We start from the raw sequence: 18,156 nt of genomic DNA, 5'->3' as shown, positions 1-18,156 counted from the left end.
AAGTAGATATCATTCTTTTATCACGCCCCAACAAGATGCCGGTATCTCTACGGTTCCCAGATTATGTCATTTCAGAAACGTGATTGCTACATGCTTTGTACTTACTCAGAATCTAGATCTGTTTAAGATAACAGATATTTAAACGTAGATAAGTATGTATTAGCGAGATTTATATGACAACAATTCGTTTCCTATATAGTTACTTACCTAAGTGAATTCTACGAATCCATAAAAATGCCTGGCACTTGTTGCACCTGTTATGATAACAGCTCGAAATATGAACTGTATATACCTATCTAATATCTGTCAGTCTGTCTGTCCGCGTGTCACAGGTCTCTAGCTCACAGACGAAATGAGTTACAAACCCGAAATTTTGGTATTTGGATTTGGTGTAGAACGTTGACCCAAACTATGTACGGAACCCCAAAAGATCGCTATTTTGGGGTTTTTCTCGACCCGACTCGCACTTGGCCGATTTTTTAAGAGAAAAAGCGATCAATCCAGCAGGTGGGTAATTCTGATGATGCAAATGTTAGTAAGTAGGCATCCATAATGATTACTGCCAAAATATTTGCAGCACCAAAGAAACCGCCAAATGCGTTGCCGATATTTCAAGGATTTGTTGATCTCATAGTCGAAGTCGCGGGCATGCTCTAGTTCTCTAATAAATTATGATTCACATTGTAAATTAATTAAATAACTATTTATTTAACAAACTGCATGTCTGAGAGCGGAGATCTTTTTTTTGCTCTCTCGTCTGGCTTTACAAAGATTAGCCAATGTCAAGTTTGTAGTTATTTGTAACAAGTTAGGGAAACTATACAAGTTTGGACCCCGTCTGTGCCGGCGCTCGCCGACATACGCACGGCACCCCCTTAGAGCGCTTTCCAGTGAGTTTTAACAAAAAAAAAACACTCCAAAAAGGCAGAGCACGCCCGCCAACTAACACCAACACAGACGAAGTCGAGATCTAGTTGTATGACTTTGATAGAATGGTACAGTCAGCAACAAATATTGGTTTTTATTCGCCAGTACAAGCTAGTATGGACGGGTGCAAACCTAGCATGTTGCTGACTGTACATAAACGGCGTTTACTTTCAAAGTTATATAATATTACCTATGCAGTAGTATGGAGTATACACCTAGCCTAGTAGGTGAGGTGCGCACGCGCTTCAGTTCCGTTCACGTGGTGGGTACCTACCTAAGTAGGTAGGTATTTGAATTTATTGTGACACGGTATATACGGACTATGGTACACATACTTTTGTATCGACCTTTTTTGATAGATACTTCCGAGAAAAGAAAGTTTAAGCACTGTATACGTAGTTTAGGGTAATTTTTTGGATTATCTAGTAGCACAGCAGGTATACCCACATATTATTATAGAAGTTATAACCACGTGACGGGTAACATATTAATTATTCTTTTACATACTTACATACCTACTTAATTCTGACTCGCCAACGCCCAATGTACTACTACTAGAAACAGAGTGAGCCAGAAGGCTAAAGTGGCTAAAACTGTGCACATAGGATTTCTTTATAATTTATGTAGGTAGATTCTAGACAACGAATAAGGCCGAATTTTTTGAATTTCCCAAGTGATAGGAAGTAAAGAGGATAAATTAAATTTTCGCTTTTTATGTCGTGTAACTGATCGAGCAAAGTCGGGGCGTAATGTAAGCAAGTTGATAAATATAGCAAGTTCTAATGTAACTATGAATATCTATAAGCATATTGTTTTACCTGAGCTATTTCAGGTAAAATAAACTGAATGGTTAAAAAATCATATTCAAGATCGCCAAGTTTTGCTATGGTTACAGTCTTTATTTAATTTTTTAAGCTTTGTTCATAATTATTTAAGTCTAGAACATAATTAACATACTATGGCATTTTACATGGCAGATAAAGAAGATTTATATTCGTTAGTAAAAATTCTCACGCTTCTTAAGTGACGCATGTGAGGAAAATTGCAAAATGTAATTATTAATAGTTTATTTATTATTATCGTCGGGAAACTGAAAAAACATTTTGTGTTTTGTACGTAACCGTAAGTAAGGCGCGGTATTTGCTATGGTTACAGTTTTAATCAGATTTTTTAGGATTTTCTGTTAATAATTAATTAAAATAGAACATTATTAACATAACATCATAGCATATTACATGATAGTTAAAGAATTATTATTTTATATGCGTAAGTAAAAATTCTCACGCTTCCAAAGTGACGCATGTGAGGAAAACTGCAAAATGAAATTAAAAGTTTATTAATATCGTTGGGAAACTGAAAAAAATAATTGTGTTTTGTACCCGTAACGTAAACGTAGGTATAATTAAAGGGGCGTGCTAAAAAAATCGGTCAAGTCCGAGTCGATCTCGCACACGAAGGATTCGTACAATAAATAATATTTTTTAACTTTTATTTGTTGTTACGAGTATAGCAGCTAAAGAAATACACATTCTGTGAAAATTTCTGTGTGAGGGACTGATGGACTGACAGACGGACATTTCATGCTCAGTAATAGGGAACCCGTTTGCACCCGTACGTACGGAACCCTAAAAATCTGGGCTATTGACTTCTTCAATGCTGCCTGAAATATAGGTACGTGGTAGTGTACACGCTAACAAGCTTACTGAACTTTGGCCTTATTAAAATACCTACTTAATAGTGAAATAGTGATAGCCGAGTGGTTAAGACTGCGACCACCTATTTTTAGGCTATGGGGTTCGATCCCGGGCAAACACCTCGGAGTTGTTTTTATTATAAAATATAAATTTATATAATTATTATATATATAATATTATATTTAATATAATATTATAAAAATTATTATAAATATTAATATAAATTTTCTGCAAAAAACAGTATTATGGCAATTTTTGTAATTTTGTGTAAGCTTCTCTTAGGTTCATCATCATCAGCCTGTGGACGTGACATAGGCTACTTTTTATCCCGGAAAATCAAAGAGATCACATTGAAATTTTGACAACCTAAATCCACGCAGACGAAGTCGCGGGCATCAGCTAGTTTCTTGTGTATCATGAACGGATGGAACTCATACAGGATGGAGCGCTTGCCGCAGCCAGTTATAGCCTGTAATAAACTTATGGTGGTATTAATGGGTATTGTTTAACGATTTCGTAACATAATAATTACCGATTGTCTTTCGTTGTCTTCAACGGAACTATTACGTGCCTACCTAAGTACTTGCAATCGACGTATTTATTGATCAAGTGTTCGATTCGTCATCGTCATCATTATCAGCCTGTGGACGTCCACAGTTGGACATAAGTCTTCCCTAAAGAGCGCCACCACACCCGGTCCATCGTGCTGGAGGGTGTCCCATACTACGCTTGCTTGTACGCGGTCTCCACTCAAGGACTCTTCGGCTCCAACAGCCATCGCCATACGACAGGCATGGCCTGCCCACTGCCACTTCAGTTTGCTAATAGTTTGGGCTATGTCAGTGACCTTGGTTCTACGTTCTACCGGGGACCCACTCGCGAGGTCCCCTGCGCGTCTGAGGCGTACCAATGAAGTGCGCCTCCCGACCCGGGGACTCAACGGGCGACAACACGATCGCCCGGAACCCCTGCCAGGGTGCAGGCGGTGATCCCACCCACGTCGCCTGCGTCTCGTCCTTCGCCTTCATCCACTGTGCCCTCTGCTAGTCAGAGGGACACGCGAAGAAACCTCTCCCTCTGCCAGGTCATTAGCCATAGCCAACAATACCCCCGAAGAAGAATTACTGGCCATGTTACTGGGGCGAACCGGCCCGAATACCTACTGCTTTTCCTCTCGGATGGCTCCAAAAGATACCCTCAGTACCCAGGCACACTGGGAGGTACCTATTAGGAGGTCATCTTTACGCTGCGCTACGGCCTACGCACTTTTCAATATAAGCACTTACTATTAGTTTGTTATAAATTGTTTATTTTTTGCCCTACGCCGGAGTGCTCGTCAAAGTTTTTGCCCGTTTTAGTTATTAGATCGGTAAGTATTTACTCAGAATAGTGATGTTATCATTATGTAAATCAAATTGTAATAGGCGCATTAACTATTTACCTATTTGTTCACTTGCCACTATTTATTATTCTTTGACAAAGTTAAGCTGGTGATAAACACACGAGCAAATGAGTCAGTGTTGTCATAGCTGCCTCATCCGTTATGCTGAGTGCACAGAAATTGTGTTTGTGAATACTTTAGGTAGGGTGTTATGAGTACCTACAATCTACACATATAAAAATTGTCCTGACCGACTGAATGATCTATAAACACACAGAGCTACTATTATGTATTCTGAGACAGCCTAAACCGCTGGGGTTAGATACTTGTTTGTAGATTTCTTTTACGACGTAAGCAGTGGCATTCACTATGGGGTTGAAAGTTTGTATGAAAGTCCGCTACCCTTAACTTATATTCTTAAAACTTTATTTTGGATTTCGGTGAAAAATGAGGAAATACCTAACTTACGTACGGTTTTTAAAAATTCTGCCGCCATTTAATGAAAGTGCGTCATTTTTTAAAGTTATTTCCATTAAAATTGTAATTTGGGATTTATAAAAATAAAAATATTAAGTATAGCGATTTTCAAAAGTTCCACTCAAGTGAAGCCAGGGCAAGTCAGCTAGTCAAAAAAAATCTTTATGTTATACTTATTCTGTGTTATTTCTAAGAATCATTTAGGCATGCGAAATGAAAATATTTGCTTGCAAACAACATGCTTAGCACTTATTTGCAAATGTTTTATTCACAGGTTCTACTAGGTAGGTAGCTAGGTAGGTATATAACCTACTCATAATTTTATAGGTCATGGGTACTTGAGATGACGTCTTATTAAAAAAGTATTCCGCCCACTACTGAACACGGATCTAATTTTGGTCGGGATCACACATCTTTAATTCTTTTGCTATGTAACCACAAATTCTGAAGAGTTGTTTATCCTCATTCCACCCTCCTTTTTCTACAACCGCACCGCACGCCACCGTAAACAGTTTCACTCTGCCATAGAAATCAGTGGATATAATCGGGGATATAATTTTTATCTACTGCCCATACTAGCCGGGCTGGTGCACTTCGACCGCCCGTTGTGTCAGACTTTTTTTCCACATTCAAACTATGAATCAACTGCCTTCAGCGGTGTTCCCATAAGAACAACATGGGGTTATTCTAGGGGCGGATCAACAAATTCCTGAAAGGTCGGCAACGCATTGGCGATTCCTCTGATACTGCAAATCTTGATGGGCGGCGGTAATCACTTAACATTAGGTGACCCGCCTGCTTGTTTACTCGCTATTTAAATTAAAAAAATACCACAGGCTTCTGGTTACGGCCATGCCTAGTCTAGCTTGTAATAGAGATATATCTACAATTAAGTATATTATAAATATAAAATCGTAATGGCTCACGTAAAGTTAGGCAATAGTGGTAAGAATTATTTATTGCATCAAAATTGCTTGAGGATCGGTATCCATAACTGGCTTCGGAGGTCAGAACTCTGATGCCAATCACTACATACATATATACATATTATATCGATTTTTACATTACAGAATGAAATACTTTCAGATGGTGTTATTTTTAATCCTATACTTACATTTGTAAGATCTGACGTGACGTGTTTGACCCTGTACTTACTATTACCTGTACTGTAATCTCATTTGGTGGTAAGTGATGATGCAGTGTAAGATGGAAGCGAGCTAACCTGGAAGGGGTATGGCAGTTTTTATGAACATCTTTGGTTTCTACGCGGCATCGTACCGGAACGCTATATCGCTTGGCGGCGCGGCTTTGCCGATAGATTTATCTCAGTTGAGATGTCCCCTAAGTCAAAATTGCAAGTTTTTAGCATTTTCTAGTCCCAGGTTGATATGTCGATCAGTCAGTTTCTATTCTTTAGTCCTTAAGGGCCGCTGCAGCAGGTCCTATCACGTACGTCGCGCTTGCCTTTATAATAAACAAATTATTGAGTAATTGACACCCTTGACATGAATTTTCATAATAATATATTGAAAAACAACTAATGTTTCGCACTCGAGTGACATTTCGTAACATGAAGTAATTGTTATCGAATCGATTGTTATTTGTTCATGTCGCCGGTAAACTTATTATTTGTAATTGGATTTCATAAGAAGACTGCACGTGGTTGCATTAATAAATTGTTACGTAGATTTCACTCCATGATTAACCCCCGACCCTAAAAGAGGGGTATTATAAGTTTGACGTGTGTATCTGTGTATCTGTCTGTGGCATCGTAGCTCCTAAACTAATGAACCGATTTTAATTTAGTTTGTTTTTATTTGAAAGGTGGCTTGATCGAGAGTGTTCTTAGCTATAATCCAAGAAAATCAAGATTCAACCGTTTGAAAGTTATCAGCTCTTTTCTAGTTACTGTAGCCTTCACTTGTTGGGGGAGTTATACATTTTTAATTTACACTTGTATCACTGCAATTCTATCTAACTATGACTTGTCTACACGTTCTCTGTCTGTCTGTTACTTTTACACACCCCAACCGCTTACACCTAGCTCACACTGCGATTTTTATTCTCGAAAATAAATCTAACGAATAAAATTCGCGAGATTTATTTTCCGCGTTCGGAATTTACCAGCCCGCAACGAATGTGGCGAGCGCCATAGAACTCCATACGCACAAAATATTCGCGCGTATTAATTAATACCCCAATTTGTATCAAATCACGGATTTTTTCGCCAAAACACGCGCTTATTATGCGAGCTTCTTTGAAATACTGGCATGTGACGTCACAAGTATTTCACGTGCTTTTTTTAGTTTAATCGATAATTGAAAATGGTCATTACATTTTAAAACTAACAAAGGACGTAAATATTAAGAACTTCGGAAGATCCTCTATTTAATAGTCATTTATTCATAAAAAATTCACTCGCTTCAAATAAAATTAAATTAAAATTAATTAAAATTTAATTTAATAAAAATTTATTCACTGAGAAATATTTTTTTTGTCGCAATTTTTTATCGCAAAGGAATCGTTTGAGGCGCAATATCATTCTTGCAATACGACGTCGCACTGCAAGTATCGTGGAAGGGCTCACTGCACTAGAACGCGTTGTCTAGACTAGAAGATGTAGACTAGAATAGTAATAGTAATAGTAGTAGTAGACTTGAAGGTACTTAACAGGGCTCTCTCCGTCACTCGTTTCCACTCGTTTCATACAATCGTAGTTCCAATTTCATTTGAATATTAAGCAACCAAAGTCCATGAAATTTTGCAGACATATTCTAGAAACTAATATCTGTGTCTGTGGTGTTTTAGATTTTTCTAAAAATATGTAGTTTTAAAATTACAGGGGCTCCAAGATTTGTATGAAAAGTTTAAGACCGCGTAACTTTGAAACCGAATATTTTAACAGAAATCTGGAAAACCACAGACATAGATATTAGTTTCTAGAATATGTCTGCAAAATTTCATGGACTTAGGTTGCTTAATATTCAAATGAAATTGGAACTACGATTGTATGAAACGAGTGGAAACGAGTGACGGAGAGAGCCCTCTTAAATTCCAAGTGGAAGGAAAACTGAAATGAATAACTACACTTCATGTTACTTGCTTGGCATTCCGAACTATTGGTAATTAGATTCACCTGACGATTCGAAAGCACTTTGTAAAAGTTTAAAAGTTTAGTTATATAAAAAAAAACCTTTTTATTTCTATTTCTGCACTACATTGTTACCATTACCAAGTACCTACTAGGTGATGTCGAAAAACGTAAGGTGCGTAGTTTACATAACCAACCTGCAATAAACTATTATCGTCTTTTATCATTCACGTTCACAATTTATTGCCCATACACTGCAGTCCGTAAGTACCTATTGGAAAACCTACTTAGGTTACAAAATTCTATTGAATATTGGTTACATAACATTAAGTACATTGTTCAATTTGTTCTTCAAAATTTGTACTTGATAATTTTTCTTAGCTATAAATTTATTTCCACCGAACAATGGTCTGTTATTATTAATATTTCCAACAACTTGTATGTAGGACGTAAATTTTTTCACGTCGGCAATCATAAATTATACAAGTATGACGCCATAATATGACGGACGTAATTATTATCTTATTTTACTCACTGAAATAGACAAAATATAAGTGTCCTGAAAGAGATGTGTCATACAAAATGAGTTATCTTTAATGACGATTTGAAGCGCCCCACCAAGGGTAGCGGAGTCCGGTAATTTAAATTGTGACTTTGTGTCAAATACCTGTATATGTTGACAAATGTCTCATCATTAATATTTAGTTCCGAGTACGCTCACTGCTGCTATCAGCGCCAAAATAAGGCAGGATCATGTTGCTTCAGAAGCAGGTCGGCTATCGCAAGTTTAGCATAATAAATTAATGCTTAGACACTGTTTTTACCCGACTAGGAAGTTTTTCATGTCTATCTTTTATTGAAAACTTTAAATTACCTCTTTTGAAGTTGAAACTTATTTAGCTGTAACTTGAGAGTAACTCAGATTGCTTACGTCATTTTAAATTCATACGTCTAGGAATTAAACATTTTGGGTCCGAAGGGTCACTTCCGCCGTGGCCGCCAAACAGATCAGCTGTTTTGAGGTCGCCATCTTTTGATGATAATCGTCTTCTTTCGTCGTCGTAAAATTCGTCGTCATCTTTTCATAATAATCGATACTTCAACCGCTCCTAAAGGCTACATGCCTATAGTTTTCCAGGTTATGTACGGTGTACCCGGAGGGTGAAAACGGGACCGTATTTTACTAAGCCTCCCATGGTACGGAACCGATTTTTATTTTTTTTGAACGAGCTATATAAAATCAGGAAAGCTTAGGTACTTATGATTAAGTTAGCATATGCACTAGATTTATACAAATTTAATTATGTAATTGCAAAATGGCCATAGCAATCGTAATAAAATAAAATTAATACACAGAAAATGAAATTAACACTACTAAAAATAAAAATAAGAATAGAAATAAAAATAAAAATATCATATTATTTAATTAGGCGATATACGACGATAAACAATTTAGTATAATATGTAGTTATAATAATATTATTCATGAATCGTGACTCAAAGGAAATTTATGGGTAAGTAAGTATTGAGAAAAATCATAAAAACTTTAACTAATGCCTATGAACTGTTATCACCATCGAATGTTTCAAAATGGGGGGTTTTTGACTCACTCTTTCTATAAACATCTGAATCAGGTTTTCCTAGAGTTATGGTGTTAGTAAGTAAAAAATTATAACTATGTAATCCGATAATACGTAACGGTTAAATAATAGCTAGTTGACTCGCTAATAATAAAAAAATTATTAATCACTAGCTGATACCCGCGACTTCGTTCGCGTGGATGTAGGTTTTTTAAAATTCCCGTGGGAACTCTTTGATTTTCCGGGATAAAAAGTAGCCTATGTGCTAATCCAGGGTATAATCTATCTCCATTCTAAATTTCAGCCCAATCCGTCCAGTAGTTTTTGCGTGAAGGAGTAACAAACTACACACACACACACACACACACACACTCACACACACACATACAAACTTTCTCCTTTATAATATTAAGTGTGATTACTCATAATTTATCGGAAGCAATTATTTCACTTGAAGGTCACCTCACCTTATTTAGGTCATACGCAATTTCATTTTGAATTAGCAGAAATGTACATTGTGTTGTACGAGTAGTTACCTACAACGCACAACCATAGAATATACAAGTGTAAATTAAAAATTTATAACACCCCCGACAAGTGAAGGTTACAGTAGTAACTAGAAAAGAGCTGATAACTTTCAAACGGCTGAACCGATTTTCTTGGATTATAGCTAAGAACACTCTCGATCAAGCCACCTTTCAAACAAAAAAAACTAAATTAAAATCGGTTCATTACTTTAGGAGCTACGATGCCACAGACAGATACACAGATACACACGTCAAACTTATAACACCCCTCTTTTTTAGTCGGGGGTTAATAATAGAACTAACGGGTATCAAAATCTCTTTAGATTCATCATGATCAGCCCATCTCACTACTGAGTACGTGTGTCCTCTCAGAATAAAAAGGCTTCTTATCTAAAGGCCATTTATAGCCTCACCGCGTCATACTGGTGCAGCGTAGAACGGAAGTCACTGTGAGCATGGAGACCTCTCAGGCATGCAGGTTTCCTCACGATGTTTTCCTTCACCGTTAAAGCAAGTGATAGAGGTGCATGCCTGGAATCGAACCCCCGACCACCCGAATAGGAGACCGACGTGATTAGGTACTATTACATTGTGACTAACTCTGGGACTAAATGGAATGCTAATAGATATGAAACATCAAACATGACATGAGTTACCTTTTATAAGTACTTTTCAACTCTTAAAGAAGGCGTAACCCCAAGATCTATCTTGACTATCATTACCATAGCAATGAATGTCGCTAATTGGTAACACATGTCATTGATGTACAGTTTAAACAATATACAGTAGAACGCCGATTATCCGAATTAATTGGGACCGGGGTCGATTCGGATAATCGAAAATTCGGATAATCGGACATAGACTGGTAATAAAGAAAAACGAACTGTCACACATAGAATAAACTTTATTAAATTTAACAAACTCAATTCTACAATATGTAAGTAGTGCACTAGAGTTTCAACTTGTGACAACAAAACAAAACAAAAAATACATTACTTACTTACAGTACTTGGTTTTAATTTTGTATATTACGCTTAGGACCGATTCGGATAATTGGCGATTCGGTTAATCGGCGTTCGGATAATCGGCGTTCTACTGTAGGTGACAAAAGTTAACCTTGTCAAACACTGCTTAGTTGTGTGGTTGTATGTTCAGTGCCAAACTGAACTACTGCTATCTCATCTTTTTGTGAAGATGAACTCTAAAATGGTAACAACAATGGACCTAACTTGAGGAGTGCTATGAAAGTAGCTCAGAACCATAAAACAGATCGAGTAAAAGAAGTCACGCGGATGGCGGTCGTAGACCGTAGCCAAAGACGTTGGATAGACCCAGTGATACCAACCAGACTCCTATTTACAGTATTTATAATAGCGCATATGTGTTTCCGACACGATAAATATCATCTGCTGCAGATAATAATGATTGGTGAAATTGGAGGGAATGGGAAATTGGTAAAATTGGAAAGAAGAAAAGAAGGAAGAAGTCATGGAACATAGGGGTTCCTAGCTATGACGTCTTATGAAAGCCTAGTTGACAGGAATCAAAACACATGGGAGAACGATTCCGCCTAGCCATAGACAAGAAGAAGTTTAGAAAACTGATGCATAATGAAAAAAGATGAAGTTTATATTTTGGACAAGTGGAAAACCAGCAGATCGAGCAAACATCATCAAGATGGACTATTAAATAGTCATAATCATAATCATTTATTTATTTTCTCAAATGCAGGAATAGGAACCATGATTCTCAGTCATAATGAGGGAACGTAAAAAATTAGAAAGGAAAGTACACCTGTTCGAAGCTTAACAAAAACTAAATCAAATCATTACGGATGTTGTTAAAAAAAGGAAGTAAGGTAAAAGATAAATAAAATATAGATTTCAAAAGGAAATATCATAACAACGACGATATTTTCCGTAATAGAAGTATATGTTTTTCATAATGGCGTATTGTTATTAAAATTGAAAATAAATATTAAACAATAAAACAGTCCGAGCGTAAAGTGTAGACTAACGACAAGTAAACACTTTATTGCGGTATTGTTGATACTCAAAGGTGCAATTGTTTCCTTTGTCTGCTAACTGCTTGTACCTACTTCCGAAGCTACTGGTCTTTTATTATTTACTGGTCTTTAATTATTTTTAACCCCCGACCCAAGAAGAGGGGTGTTATAAGTTTGACGTTTGTATCTGTGTATCTGTCTGTTTAGGTCCTAAACTAATGAACCGATTTTAATTGAGTTTTTTTGTTTGAAAGGTGGCTTGATCGAGAGTGTTCTTAGCTATAATTCAAAAAAATCGGTTATCAGCTCTTTTGTACTGTAACCTTTACTAATTTCCGGGGGTGTTATAAATTTTTAATTTATACTTGTTTACTAAAGTACTACAGTAAACAAAAAATGATTATCTTTATTATAGTTCTAAGCATTCAGAAAAATATATGTACTTATTTGTAAGGTGTGAAAATCTACAAGAACGAAGCCTTATCGCATCAAATTAGTTCACGTATTGGTAATTCGAACTCAACACTTGTTGGACTAGTTTTTTTTTGTAATAACCATGTACCTACTTACTACCTATGAGTAGGTACTTACGTGCATTCAAAAACTTAATGAAAACTGTCAAAATATGTGAGTCAGACTCGCACACGAGGGGGTTCGTACTGTTGTACAAGATAGATTAATAATAGTACAATTATTAGGTATATTATTCTGTGATAATACAACCTACTTTTGAAAATTTTGACTAATTTGCATGGCGGCCATTTTGAAATTCGCCATCTCGGATTTTATTCATAGTTTTAACTAGATGCCCGCGACTTCGTTCGCGTGGATGTAGGTTTTTTAAAATTCCCGTGGGAACTCTTTGATTTTCCGGGAAAAAAGTAGCCTATGTGCTAATCCAGGGTATAATCTATCTCCATTCTAAATTGCAGACACACACACACACACACACACACACACACACACACACACACACACACACACACACACACACACACACACACACACACACACACATACAAACTTTCTCCTTTGTAATATTAGTGTGATAGTGTGATAATAGAATTAATCCACACCACAGGAAAGATATTCCAACTGTGGAAAAAACTCTTTACCCATTACTTTTCACGAGATACAGCACGCTGACAGACGGAAGCACAGACGGACGGACAGCGGAGGTTTAGCAATAGGGTCCCGTTGGCACCCTTCGGGCACGGAACAATGAAAAATAAAATATTATTTAACGACTTGGAAATTGACACGATTTTTATTTGAAGGTACCTACCTACCTGCCTAGATGAACCACCAAAACTCAAATATTTACCGATTTTAGTATACCTAAGTATTATCAGCCTATTGTATAGTCCATTCAAAAAAGAACTGAAATTCTTAGTTTGTGAACAACCCTTTAGCACTAAAAACGAAGTTTGAATTGATTATTATTAATATTAGCTTATGTCCGCGAATTTGCCTGTGTGGACTTTTTAAAAATACTTTCTTAGTGGATGTCTAGTCATAATAGATATCTGCATGCAAAAAAGCCCGATCCGTCCATTAGTTTGTTACTGTGCGTCGATAAACCAGTCACTCAGTCAGTAATTTAGTCAGTTTTTCTTTTTATATATATGACGTATTTAGAAGTTAAGTGCTTCCATGTTTAATTATTTTCATTTTATATTTACCTTTACTGATTTTTGGTACGAATAAAAAAAAATTAAAATGTCATTCTAGGTGTGCTTTGATAACAATGGAAATCTATTGAGTATGTAACAATCGGTAAATCGGTAATTCAGGATTTGTGTCAATTGTTTGTTTACAAACTGAGCTGATGTAGGTATGTACCTAGGCATTTGAGTAGACTTTATACCTGCCGTTAACACTAAATTAATTAAATTATTTATTATGAGCGGACAAATTCGATTTTAAATGGTATTTAAAAGGATTATCGATCATAATAATATAACGTATCTTGAAACGTGACATAAGTACCTACCTATTATGTCCCCAATTGGGGTGCTAGACAACCTAAGGCGTAACACACACTGTCAGAGTGGAGTGGAGCCAATCCGCGGCGTTTTTTAACCCCCGACCCAAAAAGAGGGGTGTTATAAGTTTGACGTGTGTATCTGTGTGTCTGTGTATATGTGTATCTGTGTATCTGTGTATCTGTGTATCTGTCTGTGGCATCGTAGCGCCTAAACGAATGAACCGATTTTAATTTAGTTTTTTTTGTTTGAAAGGTGGCTTGATCGAGAGTGTTCTTAGCTATAATCTAAAAAAATTGGTTCAGCCGTTTAAGAGTTATCAGCTCTTTTCTAGTTTTCTTGTAGAAAAGAAGGTTAGATAACCGTTAGGTTCTTAATATTATGTCAATAGACAAATGTCAAGCTGTCAAGATGGACGTTGCCTAAATACATAATTATTTATTTGAAAATGATGTTTTGGAAAACTCAAATACTTTGGATCGTCGGGGGTGTTATAAATTTTTAATTTACACTTGTCTTGTCATTTTATTAACATTTTTGTAATATTGTAAACATAATATACTTTTTTTTAAGCTCTTTATTACACATTAAAAATAAAATGTAAAAAGGTGAACGCAATACCAAGAGGTATTTTCCCATTTACTTTGGTAATGGGGACAGAGTGATAGTAACAGTGCGTAGATAAAGTGAATGTAGAAAAAGAAACATATACATAATAGGTGATAGAGTGAAATGTAATGTAATATTGACTTCTATCACAATCAAACACACACGTCGTCACACAATCAGACACATCAAACACAAACTTCTTGCCCGGATGAAAAATTCTCGGTTGAAATTGGTGCTTAGATGTGGAGATAAAGGGCAATATGCTGTGTAAATTTCAGAAATTCGCTTCGATTCGCTGCTAGTATAAATCGATCCTTATTGATTTATGAGCCTCGATAGCTCAACGGTTGAGGAGCGGACTGAATTCCAAAAGGTCAGTGGTTCAAACCCCACCCGTTACACTATTGTCGTAGCCACTCCTGGCACAAGCTTTACGCTTAATTGGAGGGGAAAGAGGAGTATTAGTCATGATTAGCATGGCTAATATTCTTTTTATATAAAAAAACATAGTTTTAAGTTTACAGTTCAATCAGCAGTCACCACGGACTGCCATTTTTTTTGGTTTATGCATTTAAAGTTAATTTTGGCAGAATAACTTCACATTTAATTGTTACAACGTATTGACTAACGTAACAAATTAATTTTAAGTTAAGTATTTAGGTGATCCGAAAATTCAAACATCATCGTCACGCATCGTGTTAATAAATAGTCAATCCAAGTGACATTGGAAAAATGTAATACAAAGCCAAATCATTATCATCTAAATCTAACATTAAATTAAAAATTATGCTAAGTTCTGTAGATAATATATGTTTCAATTGTTAAAGTACACGCATGTATGTTTTGTAAAATACTTAATATAATAGAATACATTAAAATTTTACATTTTTATTTAAATTTTGCGGCAATTTACATTTTAATGAAGTTCCAGTTAAGCCTGAAATAGTTTAATTATTATAATTTATCAATGTCATAATATTATGTGAGGCATGTCACCTATTTTTATTTTATTTTAATATGGCATATTTTTATTATGATAAGTATGTAATGTAGGTAGATTAAAAGCATTTTTATAATTATCCAAGCAAATAAGTAGGGACCTACATAGGATAAACATAATACCAAGTCCTGTGTAGGACGTAGCAGGTGCCGTAGTATATTCTATTAGTCTGTGTTTTAGATTATTTAGAAAAATACAACGAAAAATGCGAAATAACAAAACATAACTGATTGACTTGTAGGTACTTCATTACAAAAGTCAATTAACAATAATTTCAGCCCCTAAGACGTTCTTTTTTTTTGTATAACTATATACTGCCCTGTGTAGTGTGACTACAGGTTATAATGTGCCTAATTTTATGGAAAAAATATCAACAGTAAAAATATTTTTTAAGTTTTTTTTTTCGTTTTTTTTTGTTAGCGATTCCGATAGAACTCTTGTATTCCACATGACGCTAATACCAAAGTATCTTTATTTTCTAGAAAAAAATTAACGTATTTTATAAATAACTACATCTATTAGCTCCTTCTTCCCGAACTAGAAATTCTTAACCGAAAGTGTAGGTACATTAAAAATTAATATTTAAAAGCGATAAAGAATATCAAAAATATTATAGTGTAGTTACTTAGATTAATAATACACAAAATAAAACTTACGTGGTAAATTGTCATCTATGTCATCCATAATCGCCAGTTTGCTGGGCCTTTTGTCATCTTCGGTCTTCAAACCCATTTTCACAGATGCAGTTCAAAGAAAAAAAAAACAATAACAACAAATAAAAAACAAACTTAACTATCACTTAGCACAGTTTACTTCTGACCTATATTTTTAATGGGTATTTTACAGTGCATTTATTTCTTATTTTTTAATTGTTTGTTTTGAAATGGGTTTTTTATCGGGTAACGCGTGTTCGCGCGTCAAATCGTCATGCTGCGGTATCGCGGCGCTCTCTCGGTAGGTTTGGTCGAACTGTCACGCAGTTACGGGCTAACCTTGTTTTAAAGGCACGCGAGTTGTCTGCATGCTTCGATAACCGTCAGGTGCCGAGATCTGGGAAATTGACGCACGTTGGATCTTATCCATAGACGGAGATGTGTCAACCTTATCAATATATCATGTACCTACTTAGGCAAATTATCTGAAAAGTGTTTTAAAGATTTTATCAGTTCTGAAGGCGTAGCTTAGGTGCATCATTTACAAACATATCCAAGAAGGGATTTTCGGTGCAATTAAATCGCAGAAAAGGCCGTTTATGTCTACCGCCAATTAGATAGTTATTTTGCTGCCTCGTGAAGTTTGGCATGCCGGTCAAAATTTACACTGGCCATACATGATCAAATCAAGTTTACAATCAAGTTAGCAGCGGGCAGTCCAGTTAACTGATAGTCATACACCGTCTAGTTTGCTGAATGATACTTCAAGTCCGCTGCAAACTTGACGGTAAACTTGATTGTGTATGGCTAGCGTAAGGCACAATGCACAACCACAGAGTGAAGGTGCTGCAGCTTCTTTCTTCATAACAACTTAAACTAAGCTTTATTTTTCTATGGTTGAGACATAACGGCGGCCTGCGGTGGCATTCGGTGTACACAGGTGCTTCGAATCTCAACTGTGTTTTATTTTCAGTATACCAATTTTAAACTAGCAAAGTACATGACGCTTAACTAAGTCATCATCAAAAATATTCCACTCCATTTCACTACAAAATAGATTCCTAGTACTATCTATTTTCTGACTCCACTCCGTAATATTTTTACGCAACGCTATTTGCCTGGAGCATTAAAACGTTCTAAACTGTGTTTTTTTTTTACTAATCAGGTATTGCATTTTTCTATTTTTTATTTACGTTTTTATTGTTAGGTCACGGTAAGAAAGTTCTGTATACAGTACAGCGTATCTCTTGCGCACTTTGCGCAATTCAGCGAACATCGATTTGTTTATCGTTATAGTCAACTAAGGAAATAGATTGTAGGCAATTTGGAAACTTCCAGGAAGTGCAAATAAACACTATAAAAATTAAATAACAGGTCACGTGCGTATCAAAATATGTATAGATAGGGTTCCGTAACAATAACAGATGCTAAAAACTTCGACAACCATTATTTATTAAACGGCAGTATTTTCCAAAAAGAAGCCAGTAAGAAGAAAATATTTTCCAAAGAAAAATTATAAAACAAGATATAATATCACTCTAGCAAATTTTTCGACTCACGTTTTTCATGTTCAAGAGGGACGAGTACCTTACCTATTCGGGTTTATTTTTTATTATATGTATTTCTTCAAAGCGGTAATAGCTATTTCTATAACTGTACTTACTAAATTTTAACCTTGCAGCTCTTATACTTTTTTTATAATGATTGTAATACACAGACAGACGGAGTGAACGCAAGAAACTATAAGGGTTTCTGGTTTCACTACGGAACCCTACAAATCAAAAGGTTTTGGCAAGGAAAACAACACCAAAACAAGCAAGCAAAGGCTGAACTTGAAAATATTGAAATATCAAATCGCGGTAACATGCTTACTCATTTCTCAATGACTTTGAGATCGCCAAAAATAACAACAGTAATATATAATACAAATCAAGCGAAAATGGTGCAGCGTACAAGTCAAAATACATAAAGCTAAGTTTTGATAATTAAAATAACTCGGCTCTACTCCGCTCTTGACTCTACCGGTGTGCTTTGCGTCTTAGAGATTCAGAGCTTTTAGAAGCGAATATATATTTTTTTTAATCCTATTATTTCTCGTGTTTTAATAAGTAAATAAACATAACATTAATGTTTACGTTAAACATAATATCTAAGGTTGCTCAGAAGGAAAACAAGAATGAGCCTTTCCTTCATACAATATGAGCACAGAGGCGATCTGCCTGTAACA

At 35.8% G+C, this 18,156-nt stretch overlaps 1 protein-coding gene across 1 annotated transcript in view; it reads right to left on the bottom strand.

Moving 5' to 3' along the window:
- The window catches only part of LOC123872796 (putative inorganic phosphate cotransporter), a 76,728-nt gene extending 60,453 nt beyond the window's left edge, over nucleotides 1-16,275 (bottom strand). The window contains exon 1 of the mRNA XM_045917330.1: nucleotides 15,933-16,275. Coding sequence (XP_045773286.1) covers nucleotides 15,933-16,008 — 76 coding nt within the window. The 5' untranslated portion in view covers nucleotides 16,009-16,275. The remainder of the gene's footprint in view (nucleotides 1-15,932) is intronic.
- Nucleotides 16,276-18,156: the final 1,881 nt, after the last annotated feature.

The sequence above is a fragment of the Maniola jurtina genome, chromosome 15, assembly GCF_905333055.1.
Source record: "Maniola jurtina chromosome 15, ilManJurt1.1, whole genome shotgun sequence".
Taxonomy (NCBI): Eukaryota; Metazoa; Arthropoda; class Insecta; order Lepidoptera; family Nymphalidae; genus Maniola; species Maniola jurtina.
The sequence above is the reverse complement of the archived record's forward strand: the minus strand, read 5'-3'. Positions and strand labels throughout refer to the sequence as shown.